Source organism: Alligator mississippiensis, chromosome 1 (assembly GCF_030867095.1).
Source record: "Alligator mississippiensis isolate rAllMis1 chromosome 1, rAllMis1, whole genome shotgun sequence".
NCBI lineage: Eukaryota > Metazoa > Chordata > Crocodylia > Alligatoridae > Alligator > Alligator mississippiensis.
The window spans coordinates 256,491,271-256,509,513 of NC_081824.1; the positions used below are offsets into that span (position 1 = coordinate 256,491,271).

Consider the following 18,243-nt stretch of genomic DNA (forward strand, 5'->3'; position numbering starts at 1 on the left):
TTAATGAAGGTATATGAAAAGGGTATATGAAAAGGGTGGGACTACTAAATCTATACTTATTTTCCCCATAATTATTTTATGGAAGATTTGTAAAATAGCTTTTCTTTTTTAAATTTATCCTCAGTATTAAAAATATGTGCAATACAAATAATTATACTGAAAAGAAAGGCAAAAATATTCCATAATGAAAAGAACAACCACTACTATTAAAAATTCCAAAAAGAAACATCTTTTTAAAAACATTTATTTTACCATCTTCATTGCATCATGCAGGATACAAAAATCTCAATTAGAAAACTTGTGTAACCATACTTAGAAGTAAAATCAAGGTACATCAGAAAAAAATATATAATTACAGAAACCAAAGTAATTCATTTCTGATTTTGTTTTTATGTTTTAATCTCATTAGATTACAAGATTCTTGTAGTTGTGATCTGCACAGAAGAGAAACATTATCCTTTGTGATAAATTCAATCTTTCAGGATTCATGTCAAATCTGGTGCATGTCACATCTAATAATATACTTCTAGAACTGTGTGACCTGTGTATACCACAAAAAACTATTTCATACCTGTACATGCCAGATACTGAAATTTAAATCGTTCAATATATTGAGTAAGCATATTTATTTCTGCTTTCAGCTTTCAATTTGCTTAATCAAATGCCATTATCTTTTTTGGAGGGAGGTAGGTCATTATTTTGTCTGCTTCAATTACATGTTCATTATGGCACACAAAAATCCAGAATACTAAAAACTTCATAAAATTATATAAAAGATTTCCTTTAAGTTTAGGTTCCATTCATTAATATTTTATTGTTACACAACAATTATCAAGGGTGAGAAAAAGATTTAAAATAGAAGAATATTTGCAAGGAACGTATCCAGTTTAACATACAGATCCTTTTATCCTCTTTTGTTTAAAAAAAAAGTGGGGGGGTTGTCACTTTTCATAGTTAAGTTTTGTGTTTATATTACTGCTTAGCACACACTTAGGGTTTGACCCCTTTCAGCTCTAACCTACTGTATAACATAACCAAATTCTAAGCCAACGCCTACCTTGAAAAATTTGCTCCTTAAAATACTTGCCTCACTTAAGTCAATAAGAGTTCAGGCAGTGACTTCAGTAGAATCAGCCACTGGTATCACTGAGGTCACCACATCATGTTCAACTGTCTTAGATTTAGGCACAGAAGCTGCTGCCTATACATGTACTGGTTTAAATTCTAATTAGAATGCATCAGAGCAGACTTGATTAATCGAGTCTGTTCCACATTCTAATTAGAATGCTCCAGCATAGCCTCACTGTCAAGTGTATAAACTCCTTTGTGTTTTACAATGGCTGTAGGGGTGCTTTATTTAAACCTTGTCAAATGAGGTTGAGATAAAGTGTTCCACAGCCATTTTTAAAAGTACAGGGGGTTAATACATGCGACAGTGAGGCGTTTTAGTTAGAGCAGCTCTCCGGAAACCACTTTAATTAAAACCCTACTTCCCACTCCTAAGCATGTGTATAGGCATCCAGAAAAGCCATTTAAGATTAGTGATTTTCAAGCAGGGTGTTGTAGCACCATGGGATGCTCTAAGATACTTTTAGGGGGTGCTGCACAGTATTAGTACTGTTGGGTGTGCAAACACCTACATATGTTTTACAAGATAAACTCAGAGTTTTCACACAGGAATCCATAGTGCCAAAAACATGATGACCTGTTGTGATCCGAGTTCTTTGAGCTTGTCATTTTTCCATAGTCAAAAAAATTAGTGAAAGGTAAGAGCTGGCATTTTCTGAGTGGTGCCTTGAGTCTAACGGAGGTTGAGAACCATTGGATTAGAATCATATTGATAGCAAGACTTAGTTGTATGAGACCAAAATTGCTTAAAGATCCAGACAAAGAATCAACATAGTGTATTCAGCATGTGGAGCTCAGAATGCCTCTAGTTTAGCTGATATTCTTGTTTCAGCTCAATTTTACCTTGTTCTATAAAAGTTACACTGCTGCTTTTTGTTCCTGAGCTGAAGTGGCTTTATACATACAGTTTGTGCCACTGGTAATTTAAGAATACTGTAGCAATAGAATTATATTAAAATTTAGGGGAAAATGGCATTGTTCCACTACAGAAAGCTAAAGCGCAGCTAATAATTTGAAATCATTCCTGAAGAGGAATCATGTAAATCTTTGGCTTGGTAGTAATACACTTAACTACTAAGGTAAGAACTGCATGTACTGTCGGGCTACTTTTTTATTAAAAAAATACTTAAGTGAAAGAAATTTAAAAAGTCAGCTAATCACTTATAAATGTCAATTACTGCATATTAAAATATATGCTATTATACCTTTCTGTTCCATTACTAAAACATCTGCATATCAATGAGCACACACAAACCATTTTGTAAACTGTTTAGTATGAGTTTATAAGCACACTTTCTGTGTAGGAGAATTTGTAAGAAATAACCATTCAATCAAAACACTATGTTTAAGTCAACTTGGTTATCCATGTGGGTGCACAATGATCCTTCTACAACTTCAGTTCTTTTGTTACCATAATTAGCAACTAAAGTAAGCAACCAGTCCCCCTTTTCAATGCGTTCATAAACCCTTTCATTTTCAGAGCTTGCATGCACATCATAGGGAGGATACTTGTGAAAAATACCAAAACTTGATTGCATATGGTTAAATGCATAAGATGATTGCAGTATGTCCCATGAATGAGCTGTTACTTGATTTTATAACATAAAATGTGTGTAGCCTTCTGCTCCTGTAACTATTACATCCATCCATATCCTCATGGCTTCTGGTGTTGGGGCAACCATGTAATATATCCGGTCATGTGTCTTAACACTGAAAGTGAGTAATGGATTAGGACTCTAAAAACAAAAAAACAAAAAAAAAGAAAGAGAAAGATAAAAGCTCAAATGATTAAATGAAATCAAGTTACAGATACTAGAAAAAAAAGATGCGTTAGGTCCTGCCTTACTCAGGATTTGCTTAGCTCCTGCTATGTGTAGGGGAAATGGAGAGGTGTTGGGAGTGAGTGTGTAGATACTCTGTGGTCATATCTACATGTTATGCTTTACTGTGTGGTAAAGCGCCACTGTCTACACATTCACATTTACTGCGCAGTAGTCTACTGTGTGGTTGCCTACTACTAAATACACAGCACCTATACACGTGCACTGAGGTTCCAGTGACAAGCTTTAGTTAAAGCCCCCCTGCTGCCATTTTTCAGCACAGGGACGCTGATGTGTGACGCTCTGGGCACTTTAGTTACAGAGGCTCTGAGAGCTGCTGTAATTAAAGTGCACCTCCATGTCTCCCGGAACACATGTATAAACGCCCACAGGTAGTAGATCAATCATGCAGTAACTACTGTACAGTAGCACATATGTAGACTGCTGACCAGAAGCAAATTGCTCCTGGTCAGCCCAGACAGCAAGGGGTGGGAAAACTGTCCTTTCTCCAGGGCAGCTGCTTCCCAGCCCTGTGCCCAAATATCAGCGCATCCCTTGTCAGATCAACTGTCTCTCTTTTATTTCCTGTGTCATTTTACACAGAACTGTCAAGATAAAGTGTGCCAGTCTTTGGCCACACAGTCTGTACACATCTATACCCATCTGCACCGTGTGTGTGTGTTGTTGTTATTAAAACTGCCAGCTTGCAGGGCATGTGTATTCTTATAGCTATATAGCTACTAACATTTTAGATGTTACTGAATGATAAAAAACAAAAAAACCCCAAAAACAACAATAATGAAGTTTACCTTATAAGCATTCTTTAAGTGATCATAATAGACTTCTTCAATGGCTTGGAAATATATTACTCCTTTTAATTTAGTTTCATGTTTGTCTGCAATGACAGAGTTTTGAAAACTGACATGAATAATAAACCAGAATGACTGAAGGGTTAGAAGGCTGTGTATGGTCACTCAGAAAGTCACATTGACTGGGCAAGCACCCCCACCCCATCCTCCCTATTTGAATAGACTATTTATCATAGATTAGCAAGGTAACAGCCAAAATTGCTGCAGTAGAGAGAAAAATCTTAGAAAACTGACACTTAGCAATTCTGTTTTTAAAGAAATTGCCAAATACTTTTTATAATTTGAAAATATCCTTCCTGTTTGTGAAACCTCTAAAGCTTAAAACAAAAATTGGTCTTTTTAGTCAACAATGATATAAACAAATTCAGGTGATTCTGAAACACTACTGTAGTAATGGTGGCAGGAAGAGATCAAAGAGAGGTTTAGTGTTTTGCGTCACTTTAATAAGCAGAATTAAATATGGAAAAAAAAAATTAAAAAAGAAAACAATCTGGATTTTCTGCACAGATTTTCTCCAAGGTAGTGTCCAGACGAACACAGCCGTGTGGTATGTGGCACCACACACACACACACCCCTGCAATGCCATACACCACATATTCAGCTATACGCCTCGCTACTGACCCCACTGGATATCCAGGGGTCAAAAGCCTCGTGCAGAAAATACCAAAAACCCAAAGTGGCACACATGGGGGCAATGCACGCCACTCAAAACCAGAGCCTGGCCAGCCAGAGCCACACACTGTCTGCCAGCCAGGCTCTGAGTGGCAAGATTGCTGCTGCTGCGGCCCTAGGAGGCCCCCAGGGCCCCATTAAGGCTGGTGGAGCCACTCAACGCTGGTCCCAGCCTCCCCCACCCCAGCCAGGGTAACCTGCCACACTCGAGAGGGCGTGTGGCACAGGCATGTCCCTCTGCTAGTTGTCCCAGGGAACCAAATGTCTGTGCTCATGTGGGTGCAGCCCTAATGGCCACTCTTTTGTGATTTATTCCTGTTGTATATGAAGACACAACCACACAGAATGTGTAAGGTATATTACATGTGCCTGCAATTTTGCCCTAAAATGGGAAGCTTTAAGTCTGGCTTTACAAACGCACGTTGCCTTGGAGTACAGAAACTGTTCTCATAGTTTTGGGACAAACGTCACCCTGAAAATGAAATATCCAAGGCTCAAACTATACATGCACAAACTCTGTTCCAGGAAAGTTCTGTATCATTTTCAAGTCAGGAAATAAACACATTTTACTTGCTACGCTAAGTTGAAGGTTTTGGTGTCTATTATTTTTTCAGTATACTTGGAGTCCTAAAGATGTGATTATGTGAGAGCCATATACTATACATTTATAGCATAAATATATATATTTTCGAAATGCAAAATGTTTTTTGAGTCACAGCTTCTAACTCATACCCACAGCTGCATTTCTGTTTAGCTGGTATAAAATTTGAATGAAATGTTTGATGGCTCGAATCCTCAAGACAATGAAAAGTTTTTTTTTTGGTAACTGAAATTATATTACAGCAGCTGTACTACTCAAAACTGAAGCTGGTAACTATAAACTAACTACTTTTTAAAAATCAATACCAGATGGGAGTTCTACACTATATCCAGTGGTTTATTCATTTGCTAATGAATAAACCAGATACTGTTAAAAGTAAAATTAATGTTTGCATTTTTCATAATTGATATCAACTACTGCTGTAAATCTTATGGAATTTTTCTGCATATTTAATGAATACAGGCACCAATTATTTCCAAAAGATAGACTGCACAATTTGGAAAAAAAAACATTTCCAGCACCAATGTTAAATACTATTGAGCTAAAGTTACTTTGTCTTTATATACTCTTGATATTGCCTTTATAACATCCTTCACTCCTTTGTTAATTTTTGTGTAACCAAGATCCGTTTTAGTTTGCTCAAATAACTGTAATTTAGCCCTAGTTGAGACTCTGTTTTGATTTTTACATTGCTTAGCATAAGTATAACAGTCATTTTGTTTTATGATTTTGTAGGTTACATATAGTATAAGAGACATAGTATAGCGTATATGCAAGGCCTGTGGTATGTCTGGGACGTTTGAAAAGAGGTAATGAAAGAATAAACAGTACATGTGGAAATGCGTATGTTGAGACAGTCTGTCTTGCACCTCAGACTAGAAGGATAGAAATAGCCTTCTGTGATTTAACAGTCAAAGGTTACAACAATGTCCAAGATTATCAGTTAAAAATTACAAAATACAAGATCATGTTTTGTTCCAATGGCTGAAGAAATTGCTGACAACAGATGGAAGAAATTGCAGACTAAAGCCTGAAGAGTCTGGCAATCATAACATCACAACAGAAGAGGAGGATCATTTTGTCACTGAGGGGATGTGACACAGCAAGACCCATAGACTTATATGGGGAACAATCACTATAAAGATGGACAAGAACAAAGACGCTTTGGGTCTGTCCTGCACAGAAGCAGCAGCAGCATTGGTACATGTCCAAGAAGACCTGGCTTCATTCTCGTGGTTAACTTGGCTGGCCACCAAGCTAACCCGAGCATTTTAAGGACTGGTAATACCTTAATATTTGCAGGACTGTCTCTTTTTGTATGTATGTGAATAAATGGGTATGTATGCGAGTGTATGAGTATGTATGTGTGAGTGTATGAAAGAAGAAACACCACCTTTTTGTTGTTGTCCTTAATTTCCTTGTCTTATGTTTTCGATAAGTGCGGCGTTGTGCCTTATCCCCTGATAAGATTCCCATTTGTTTTTAATTCACACTTTATGCCCCATCCATACAACAATACATGCTTTTAATAAAGTGTCCCATGAAGAAGTGGAGATGTCCTATTTTATCCAAGATATTCCTTTGCTTGGAAAGGAACGTGTCAACTGTGGTTACATAACACCAAGCTTATTAATTTAATGGGATCCTGTTCTGACCACAGACTTTCCAAGTATCCACAACATGAACAAATACAAATCAATAAAATTAGGAAAATGATGTGACCACCCTGCATGACAACAGAAGAATGGTTCTCTAACAATCAGTCCTAGGTATATAAGCCCCAAACCTACCTGAATAATATGAAAATGTTCTCTTGTTTCTGTCAAAAACAAACCATCGTTTTTTCCATGTTTTAATTTTTCCTCCCATCTTAATCAAAAAGCCTCGGCATGTCTTCTCAGTCAGTGAGATGTGGTAACAGGTTTCAATGTTGTGTCCAGCTGTTTCAATGTGACTTCGTAGATCAAAGTCTTCTTTTCTAATTGGCAAATAGCGAGTTAAGGGACGGGCCTGCCAGAGAGCAGAAAAGAATAAATCTCTATCTTGTATCTTTTTTTTTCTTTTTACGTGCTGTAAATGAGTAAACATGAAAGCAACACAAAATATCAAAGGATGAAGGTAGCGAAAACTAACTCCTATGTTGCAGCTTTATATACTCTTAAAAGAACAGACGCTTAAGAAGTTTGCGATGAGTAACTGTATGACGTCTTGAATGCTTAAATAGGAATAAATTCATCAGGAAAGAATATTGGTTGCTTGGAATCATCAGGTAAGTAAATTGCTAAGATGAAGACCAAAGCAAAACAAGGATGTTTGGGGATTAAAGCACAGATCTATAGGTGTAAATACCACATTCACCTGAATCCAAGATGATCTGAACTTAAGACAAGCTCCAATAATTAGATTCTATGCATGTAAAATGTGTTATAATTTTCCATATGTAGAATCTAATTATTGGAGGGAGGGTCATCATAAGTTGCCCCCCATCATTGCTGTAGTGGAGAAAGCAGTGGTAGGGAGGGTCAGGTGGTAGGGGGGCAGATGGGGCAAGTGGCCTGACCTCTACCTCTTTGCCCCCCGTCGCTCCACCACTTGTCCCCCGTGTTGCCTGCCTCCCATGGTGCCTGCATCCACTGTCTCCCCCTCCCCACTCCTTGCCTGCCCCTCTGTACCTATGTCCCCTGGTGCCTGTGCTCCCTGCAACCTGCCCCACTGTTGCATACTGTCAGTTTTGATGGTGGCCCTATTCGGGCCTGGGGCACAGAATACGTAGAAGCACTGGCTCTGACTCAGCCACACAGCAGCAATTCCAACCCCAGGATGCTGGAGCTGGGGCCATGATTGCTGCTGCTGCATGGCTGGGCCAGGGCTGGAGCTTCCATGTGCTCCATGCCCCAGGCCAGAATAGGCTGGAGCTGTGACAGACAATAAGTGGCTGGGGGGAGGCAGAGGTTGGTGGGGGAGGGTGGGTGTAGGCAGGGGTGGGAAGCAGAGACTGCTGTGGTTCCAATTCCAGCCCCAACCCAGCTTTGGGGTTGAAGTTGGAGCTGCAGCAGCCATCTGCCTCCTTCCTCTTCTCCCCTGAATCCAAGGTGAGGGCATCTCTTTCCCATGTTGAAAGGGAAAAATAAACCTCACTTTGGATTCAAGTAAATATGATACCGGTAGCAGGTTGGGGAGGGGAGGGGGGGCGAGGATGAGGGGAACAACTAAATTTATCTGGGTGAGTTGACATAAGTTGGTTAACTTGTGCCACATTCTCTCCCTGTCTATAAATGAGTTAGTTCAATTATCTCCCATTATTGTTTTTCAAGTACTTGGAACAGTTATGGGAAATACTGTACAAATGCAAAGTATAATTACTTTAAAAGGTAGAAGTGGCAAGGATGGAAATGAACTGCACTACATAAGTTCTTTTACAGCATATCTGAACACAGAATTGTAAAGAATTAATTATAATTAGTGTCTAGTCCACCTGTTTGGAATACAATGAACAGTCAGGCATATCCCTTATGGGACAGAACTAGACACAGAGGTAAGCCATTACTGCTGGCCTGGCAGGAGTGTGGGAAATGGAGCCTCCCATACACTTATTAGACACAGAACTCAGTCTCTTGTCATAGCTAATAAGGACGGTCAAAAAATGTATGCTGTGTCTTGCTGGGATTGGGACTTGGATGTGAACAAAGCAAAAGCAGCAGAGATGATGCAGACTTTCGTAGTTGAGAGTTTGCTTACTTTTTATAAATTCAATTCAAATTCATAAATCAAATACACAGGTTCAACAACAAACCCATTAGGATTAATATAGTGTATTTACAATGCTGATGGAAGCTAGAAATAAACACTAATGTTTATTCAGATTTAAACAGCTAAAAAGACAATGCAAGATTCTAGATAACCCAACCTATAATCAACATTATAAACAAACCTCAAAAGCATAATATTAATTGATTTAACAGTAATGCAGCCAGCCAACTACATTCAGAAGCCCCTTTCCTCCTTTTCATTATTGTAGAAGTTTGCCATGTAAGTTTGCTATCTATATAGACAGACCCATGTTATACAGCCATACACGATAAACAGCATACCTGTGCTCTTTGTTTCTCACGTATTTTGACTTCTTTTTCAATTAATTTTTGTCTCTGACTAGTTTCTTCTTCTAATCTTTTCTCTAGTTGTTCTCTGCGACGTTTTTCCTCTTCCAGTGCTCTTTTTTTAGCTTCCATTTCCCTTTCCTAAATATCATAGCACAAGCAAATGTCAGTTACAGGCCAGGTAAAATTATACCTGCTAAACATTAAAAACAATTTGATCCCACAGGGCGTGTGTACACATGCATTTTTGCTATCTTTACTGCGCAGTAAGTGGGAATAGGCTGGTGTCTACATGTGCAAGAGTTAAAGCGCATTAACGCTGTGTGTGGACTGACTTGGGACTAAAGTCAGTCCCAATTCAATCCACACACAGCGTTACTGCACAATAATTAATTGAGCATAAATTGCCATATTTACTGTGCAGTATGGGTGTGCACGTGTAGAAACATGCCCCTACTGAGCAGTAATTTCAGTTACTGTGCGGTAAACGCGCACGTGTAGACATGCCCACTAAGAACTCCAATAAACTCCTTTGTGACTCTCAAGAAGAAAAAAAAACATATACAAATAAACATACACACACCACCTACTCATATTTACTCAATTCTAAGACAAGTTTTTTTCCCCATTTTTCCATGGGAAAAATTAAACTTCATCCTATAATGGAGCTGAGTCCTGTGCTGCTCTCTGCCTCTGGGCTGATTCCTCCAATTCCAGGCTGGGCCAGGAAGCAGTAAGGGAATCAGCCCAGAGCCAGAGAGCAGCCCAAGAGCCGTGAGCGGCATTCCCTAGCTGCATCTAGCCTGAGATCTGAGAATAGCATTCCCTTGCCGCACTCTGGTTCTGCACTAATTCCCCTGCTGCTCCCGGGCTCAGAGAGAGCAACAGGACACAGGATGTAGCCAGAAGACAGTGAGGGTCTTGCTGTCCTTTGCTCTGTGCTAATTCCCACACCACTCCTTGGCTCCCTGCTAAGCTAGGGATCAATGTGGGACCTAATGAAGTGCCATCTGGGAGCATGGCATGTGGTAGTAGGGGAAGTAGGTGGTAGGGGGTGGCGGCTGAGTGGCTGGGGGCAGGCAGGGAAAGGTACGTCGGGAGGGGAGGGGCAGACACTGGGTATAATATACCTATATATTTTCTGGACAAAAAAGACCCAAAACAAAACTTAGGGCATAAGACTTAGAATCCTGCAGATAATGAATTAACATAGGTGATCTATGTAGAATAGATCTAAGACAACAGTGACATTTTAAGGGGGGTAGGGGGACAACTGGAAACCCGAGGAGTAAAGTTGACTGCATAAATTCAATACAACACAGTTCTCAAATAGATAAATATCGAAGTCCATGTTAATGACGATTGTGCTTAGACTCTGGTGACATTTATTAGTAGCTACCTGATTCTAATAACAGTATAGGCAAAGCCATATTAAACAGTGTGATAGAAGAAAGTAACTTGCTATTAAAAGAACTGAGTTATATTTAAACTACATATGAACAACATAATTTCTTCATACTAGACTCCACTCCTCATCCTACATACTGGTATTATAAACAGTTGACTGGTTGACAAGGTCTAATTGATTTCAGTGCTCAGATTAACCTGCCAAAAGTATCCTGCCATTTGAGGTACACTGGTTCAATCCCTGGGGCTGGTATCTTGTTTCTGGACTCTAGCTAGGATCTTAGAGGGATAGGACAAGCAAGTGCTTCTCATCAGCATCTCTTCTAGCAGAGGAAAGCACATTATTAAGTTCCCTCCAGTCCTCATCTACAAAGATGGCAGCTGGCACAGGTTTTTAGGGTGGTGGGGTGGAAGTGGGATAATTATGGGAGAAGCAGAGGAGGAATTCTGTACAGCTCTGTTGAACAAAAGCACTTAAAATATAATGACAAAATGAAACGTGTATGATAAGAACAAGAGCATCTGCTAATTTTCCTGTTCTATACATTCTTAAATTACCCTGGATTCCAGCAGTCGGTTTTTTTCAGCATGAGCTTGTTTCAAAAGTCTCTCCATCTCTTCTATTCTTGCAACATTTGAAGTGCTGGCACTGCAATAAGTGAAAAATGAAAACTTTAAGCAAGTCCTTTTTGTTTGAAATTACAGGGTACAGATGTAACTGGATAATTTAGGAAGAGTTGACAGTGTTATGGTCTAATATAGCACAGCTCACACCATTTATAGTAATGCACAAAGTATTGTATACTCCATTAATAAACATACTCTCACATCTAGAGATGCCCCAGATGTAGACCCAAGAGTCTAAAAATGCATCTTCTCCACTCCCTGTAGTTTTCCATCTCTACAGAACAGAAAAGGAGCTACTCTTTCTTTCATATTGTACTGAGTAATGTATCCAAATGATTAATGGTCCTTGGTGACCTGGATTCAAAACTCCTGGACCCTTGTGCTGTGACACACAACTTCAAACAACTTTTGGGGGATTTTTCCACTTTTGACTGGCAGATGGCCTGACATGAATAATTTTAGGAAGCAGTTTATATTATACATAGACTAAAGTGCAATGAAATGATTCATTTGTACTGTCAAACTTTAGGCTTGTTGGTTGTGGTCGTGTTGGTCTAAGAATACAAGCAGGCAAGGTTCTTTGGTAGATGCAATATCTTTATTACACCAACTAAATAGTTGGAAAAATTGTTCTTTGCAAGCTTTTGGGCACAAATACCCTTCTTCAGGCAATAGGGAGAGTCTGTATCAAACTTGGTATTAATTATCATGTTTACAGTCAGAGTAAAGTGAAACAGGGGAGACAGGAACAAGTTGTAAGAAATCCAAATATATGTCTAGGGTAGAGAACAGTTATAAGACCATACATTTATCTCTCAGCATATGCCTCTGATTCTTGGAGATGTTTTCTCTGGCATCTCTAAACCAAAAAACTGTAGATGCCAGGGAAGGTATTGAATAGGGCTAGTCTCTAGAGATACCCAGTTCGATGTTTTCCCTGCATAGCATTCACTTCTGATTATAGTGACAGGGAAATATTATGCTTTTGAGGTTTGCTTTTGGAGGCATAGGTACTGGGCTAGATGGACCATTGCTATGGCCCAGTATGGCACTTAATATGTTCTTACTCTTTGTGGGACTGGGATTCTGTCAGCAGTAGGCCTCCTGCTTTATCTAGTGAGTTTTCTTCATAACAGCACCAAGTAGAAGTTTAAAAATATTCAGATTGTGATCTCCAAAAAGAGCTTGAAGGAATTCAGTGTTCAGATGCTAAAGAAATCAGATGAAAACTTTGGTACTTAATTCCCTTTGGTACATTCAACCTCTCAGACCAAAACTTACATTTACATGCTGGCCTCTTGGCAGGCTAAGCATGTGGCAACCTTCTCAAAGGGAATCAGAGTGCAGCAAGTCAGTATCAGCCAAACTGGCATACCATTAGCAAGTGTAATGAAAAAAAAATCACTGTATAATTATTCTTGATGAGGTGCCACTCAGCCCAGAATCAGAATCACTGCATATTTATTAAAAAGCCTATAGCATCTGAAGCTATGTACATATATACCTATAAAAGAAGAGCACATCAACAATAAAAGAGGAAAGTAAAGGGTTGATCCTCAAATTGCTCTCTCACAGGAAACAGATGCTACAGAAACATAACAGGACAGCCAAAAAGCTGTCCTTGGAATAGAGGTCCTAATATTGTGATGATGTTGCATTTCATTGATGGTATCCGCTTACTTTCTGACACTACCCAAATAGCTCTTTCATCTCTGTCCAAAATCCTATCACTGGAACAGTACAGTAACAGGGGAAAGGGTTGTCTACAAGTAGTTCTGAGAACAGCTGGGCTAAGTACAGACGGTCAAAAAGCCTACGGCTGAATATATTCAATCTTCGCAGGTCAGTCTAAGCTGCATAGATTGAACCAAGAAGCTAGTGAACAGACATTCACTTTTGATTCCAGAAATGCAGCCATATGCCTGCAGTGGCCCAGGCCAAAAGTACGGGGGTGCTAAAGCACACACCCCTGCTAGGCTGAAGCAGATGGCTTGGGCAAAAGCTAGCCTGCCTACCTGGCAAGGAGTTGGGGCGGGGGGGGGGGGGGTGTCGCAGGGGAGATGCAAAGCATTCTGGGATGCTGGGGTACTGTGAATTAACTTGAATCTGGAGGGGATCTGGGACAGAAGTCCAATAAGCCAATTTAACCTAAACCAGTTAAGTCTGATACTACATCTGTTCAGGCTGATCTTAAACCAGTTTCAGCCATTTTGGCTAGGGATAGAAATTACACATAAACAGATATAAATGATCAAAAACCGGTTCAAATCTAACACAACAGAAGTTCAGGGCACATAAACCACTTTCAAAATGGCTGAAACCGGTTTCAGTAAACCCTATTTACTCATCCAAGACAAAGTTTTTTTCCCATTCAAAATCTTGGATTTGACTATTGGGCCTAGAGTAGGTGGTGGTTCAGCTCAGTCTTTGGCTCTGGGCTTGGGACTGAAGTCAGAGCTGAGTCACTGCCTGCTCCAAGCTGGCGTGGCTCGTGCAGTGGGGAAGCGGGATTATGGTGGACAGAACACAGGGAAGACTGCATAACCTTTCCCCCTCCCACCCTCCCCTCACTATCCACTTCTCCCACTGATTCTGGCCCTGGCCTCCCCAATAAACAACTTTATAATCTTCCAGGTATAGAATCTAATTATTGGAGGGTTGTCTTAAATTCAGAGTCATTTATGACTGGAATAAATGTGGTACTTCTTTTCTCACCCAGCTAGTAAAATCTTTTTTCCAATATAAAAGGTAAGCAGAACGTTTCTGTGGCCCTATATTCAATATGAATAAATGATCCTTTATCTTAAATGTTTACAAATGTTTCTTTTTTAAATCAGGAGTTAACATTATTTACCTGGAAATATTATCAGGTGAACATGCAGATATGCTGGTCTCCATACTGTCAGAACTATCTAAGCTTAATGTATCAAAAGCATGATCTTTGTAACTGTGATCAGGGTAATGAAAGCTATTTAAATACACATTAGATTCAGATGCAGTTCTGCTGTAGAATTCAGGAGACTTCTGTCTTTGTTCTTCACATATATGTTGATGATTATACCCTACAGAACAAAAAAGGCAAAATTATAAATTACAGTTTCATCTAATTGTTAACACTTAAATGTTTTGGAAACTTTTTGGCAACTACATGGGTGAAACTAAACAGCAGCTATGCACCAGAATTAACTTTCACGAAAGAATATAAAGGATAGAGAGAGAAACTCACACACACGCCATTAGGAGCACATTTTCAGAACAACTACTCCCTCTCTGACCTCACTATCCTTCTACTCAAGGGAAATCTACTTAATGCCTTTAAAAAGTGAGCTTGGGAAGAAAGATTCATAAGCTGACTGGACACTAAGGGCTCCTACGCACATGCAGGGAGGCTGCTCCGATGCGCTATAATTACATTGAGTCAGAACAGGCTCAATTAAACAAGTCTGCTGGAGCATGGTAATTACCTTGCTCCAACAGACTCCAGCGTCACGTGTATCAGTGCCCCCATGCTGAAAAATGGAAGTGGGGTGCTTTAAACCAAAGCTTATTCAACAAGCTTTAGTTCAAAGAGCCCTACCACCATTTTTCAGCATGGTGATACACATGATGCTTCAGGTGCTTTAATTAGTGCAGCTCGCAGAGCTGGGCTAATTAAAGCCCCCCCGCAGTATATCTATAAAAGTCCTAATAATCAATGACTAAACAATGATATTGGCTTTATGGCATATTATAATTTACCTGACTTCTGAATTCTTTCCACACATGAAAGGCAAGAATGACCCTTCTCCTTTTTGATAGGTTTTGCTTCCTCAGTATTCAACTTCTTTTTTTCTGCTAATTGTCTTCTGCTTTCTCTGGCAATTTCTCACCTCCTCCCACAACTGTTCTTTACTATGCTGGGCTGGGCTTGTTGTGCTCAGACCTGATGAAGAACGTCTTGCATTCAAAAGCTTGTCTGACTCTGGTCTTTCATAGTTTCTCCTGGAAGAGCGAATGTCTGTGGTTTCTCAGCTTCACCCCACCCAGGAGACAGCGTGTTGCTCGCTGGACTCTGCTGCTCCAGAACACTTTCCCTTCACAACCCCTCAGATTATACTATATGGAAATATAGGGTGAGCATGAAATAAGTCAACCAATTAGGGCTGCCTTATGAGCTGCTGTGATCTGTTACCAGGCAGACTAAGGAAGCCTGTAGAGTGTGCATGGGGCCCCCCATTCTTCCAGCTTATTTGAATGTGTGTAGGCAGCATCTCTCCCAACTGTTGGTCCTATAAAAGATATCACCCTAAGAAATCCTTGCCTCTAGCATAATTTCTGGATTCTTATGACTACAATGTCATTTTTACACTACCACTAAATATAGAAATATCATCTCGAATTGGGAACATGTTTCTGCTGGTCCAGTGTGTACACGCAAGTTCTTTTTGCTGTCTGATAGTTTCTCAGATATGACAGAGTAAGCAAAAATCCATTTCACAAAGCTAAAAGATGTTGCCTTCTTTTTCGTTAAAAGAAGAGCCAAAATACTCTCAAAAAGAAAACTGAAAAATGCATGACTCACCCCGTCATTAATGACACTAGTTTATTAAGAAAAGCATGCACTATGCACATCTTAATTTTCTCCCTCCCTCCTTCCACTCAGCGGCTGTATACTTTCACATAAACAATGCATGCTGATCCCTGAGATGCTAATAGCATTGCAGCTGCTACTTAAAGAGATATTAGATTACAATAAACTTTCACGTTAACTGGTTAGTAGATTTTAAGTGCCATAAACACATTTCATTTTTCATAGGCTACTTCCAGACATGGAAAAAAGCAATCTAAACTCTGTGCACCCCTGCACCACGCCCAGTGCAGGCCCAGAAAAGTTATCATGTTAGTTGGACCTGGCTCACCCAATGTCTGTATAGATTAGGCATTTCAGAGGGCTTTTATCTAATAGCTGATTCAATCAGATTTAGATAAAATTGCCATAAAGCCCCACTGAAGCACCCAATCTATACAGATGCTATGGAGCCAGATCAAACTAAGTCATTGCTTCTTCCGGTCTTCTGGTAAACCATGTTATTTTTTCTCCCCCTCATGTCTGTCAGCATCCATAGATAATTGCACCATGGAACACAGATTATGTGTAGCTTGTTTTTATCACTGTCATGAGAAAATGCTGCTAAGATGTTATTTGCAACATTTGATAAAATTACCTTTAATACTTGAACCTTTGGAATGACTAATTGCTCCTTTTAAAAGGTTTTCAATTATTCATTATGCAAAAGAAAGAAACAGAAATTATAAAAAGGAGAAATATTATTCTAATGGACATATTATTTATAAATCCATGTTCATTCATTCAAGTTACTTACGAACATTTCATTTTACTTGAAAAATTAAATATGCTACATTTCACTGCAAAAAACAACCATCACCATCTACAACACACAGTGAAACATAAGATTTCTATTGGTAGCAAAGGTAAATTGAGTCTTAGCTGTTGTGTGCATGCTTTTTGCCACCTACAGTTCACCTACCTTCACACACACACAAAGAGAAATCAAGATTCATTAACTGTATGAAGAATAGCAGAAAAAGTGCTAAAGAAAAGGATAATACATAACTATGAGTCCTCATTAAACTGGAAAGAAAAAAGTAACACAGGAGAAAAGGAAAATGCATAACTATGAACACTAATTAAAATAATAAACACCATTTTCTGGGAAAATATTCCATTTATTAAATGTTAAATATTGTTCCTTTAGGTAAGTTTATTCAATTTTCCAAATATAATTAACTAACGAACAACAGTATTTCATTCTTTGTACTATAGTATGTAGGTCACTGAACTACTACATGCATTCAGCTACAGAAAATATAATACCATGTTCTCCTCTTCTCTTCATGCCCTAATGAGTCAGGCAGTTCAGTTTATTTACACTGCCAACACTGTTCAGTACCAGCTACTAGGGGCACCAAAATAAAATAAAACAAACACACAAGCATCCTATTTCCAATTAAAGACCAGCTAACTTTTCATTAGCTGCCACCAGAAATCTTGTCAGAAACAAAAATACCCCAGTCAGCATTAAAGTATTCTCTGAAAAGTGAAGTACTGACTTAAAGCTTCTAGTTTAGATATTTAAAAAAAATATCTAAGGAAAAGGTTATGGAGGAGACAACAAGGATCAACACAACCCTTTACTTAAAAGAATTTCTGGCGTTCAGATTCCCAGCCACGAAGTGTGATACCAAAACTACTATTTTTTTTTTAGTTAGAGGTCACGTTTCCTGAAAGACTGTGCTGTTAGAGCAAACTGACATCAGAACAAAAGAGCAAAATTAAGTTTTGCTTCTTTAGTAAAAAGTAACCACACTGCCAAGTCAAAAAGTACATCAACAACCACAAAAACAGATAATTTAAAGCACTGTTGTATTAGAGCCATAAAAACATCATTCTATCACCACAGAGTAACAGTGAGGTGAAATTAGAATAAGCTGCTTCCTACATGCAGTTTCTAAAGGGGCACTGTCAAATTTTCTTAAAAAATGGGCTTTTAAAAACTCTTTAACATATTGTTATATACAGAGCTAAAAATGCCATCTTTTTTCTAGTGTTCTGCTTTTTTTTTTTTTTTTTAATGCAAACATCAACATCTAAATATTAAAACTTATTTTAGTGGAACCCAAGTGACACTGCTGTATTTATTTTGATGTATTCAATTACAATAGGCCAGCTGATTGAACAGTCAGCTCTGTGGTCCCCTACATACTTCTAAGCTAGGAATTAAAATTATTAGGCACATTCCTGGGCTATGGCTCTGCAGGTACTTCTTGACAGTGACCCTTAATATTAATTATTTCAAGAAAGCATCTCAGGGACACACACAGCCAGATAAGAGAATGTTCTCATACCTTTTTTGTTTTTTCCTTTTGTTTTTTGTTTAATAAGAGGGAAAAAAAATAAAATAAAAAGTCACATTGTGTTTTTTAAAGCCTCATGTTTTTTGAAAAAGATATTCTGACTATT

At 38.8% G+C, this 18,243-nt stretch overlaps 1 protein-coding gene across 7 annotated transcripts in view; it reads right to left on the reverse strand.

Annotated features, from left to right (window-relative positions):
- Positions 1-228: 228 nt before the first annotated feature.
- The window catches only part of PHLDB2 (pleckstrin homology like domain family B member 2), a 98,430-nt gene continuing 80,415 nt past the window's right edge, over positions 229-18,243 (reverse strand). For 5 of the 7 annotated variants that reach the window (XM_059720529.1, XM_019476182.2, XM_019476183.2 and 2 more), the window contains 7 exons: positions 16,427-16,462; positions 14,077-14,284; positions 11,154-11,244; positions 9,183-9,329; positions 6,882-7,101; positions 3,758-3,843; positions 229-2,864 (listed from right to left, as the gene is read on the reverse strand). In XM_059720529.1, the coding sequence (XP_059576512.1) occupies positions 2,724-2,864; positions 3,758-3,843; positions 6,882-7,101; positions 9,183-9,329; positions 11,154-11,244; positions 14,077-14,284; positions 16,427-16,462 (929 nt within the window). In that variant the 3' untranslated portion in view covers positions 229-2,723. The remainder of the gene's footprint in view (positions 2,865-3,757; positions 3,844-6,881; positions 7,102-9,182; positions 9,330-11,153; positions 11,245-14,076; positions 14,285-16,426; positions 16,463-18,243) is intronic. The other 2 variants (XM_006270575.4, XM_006270574.4) reach the window with 1 other exon arrangement.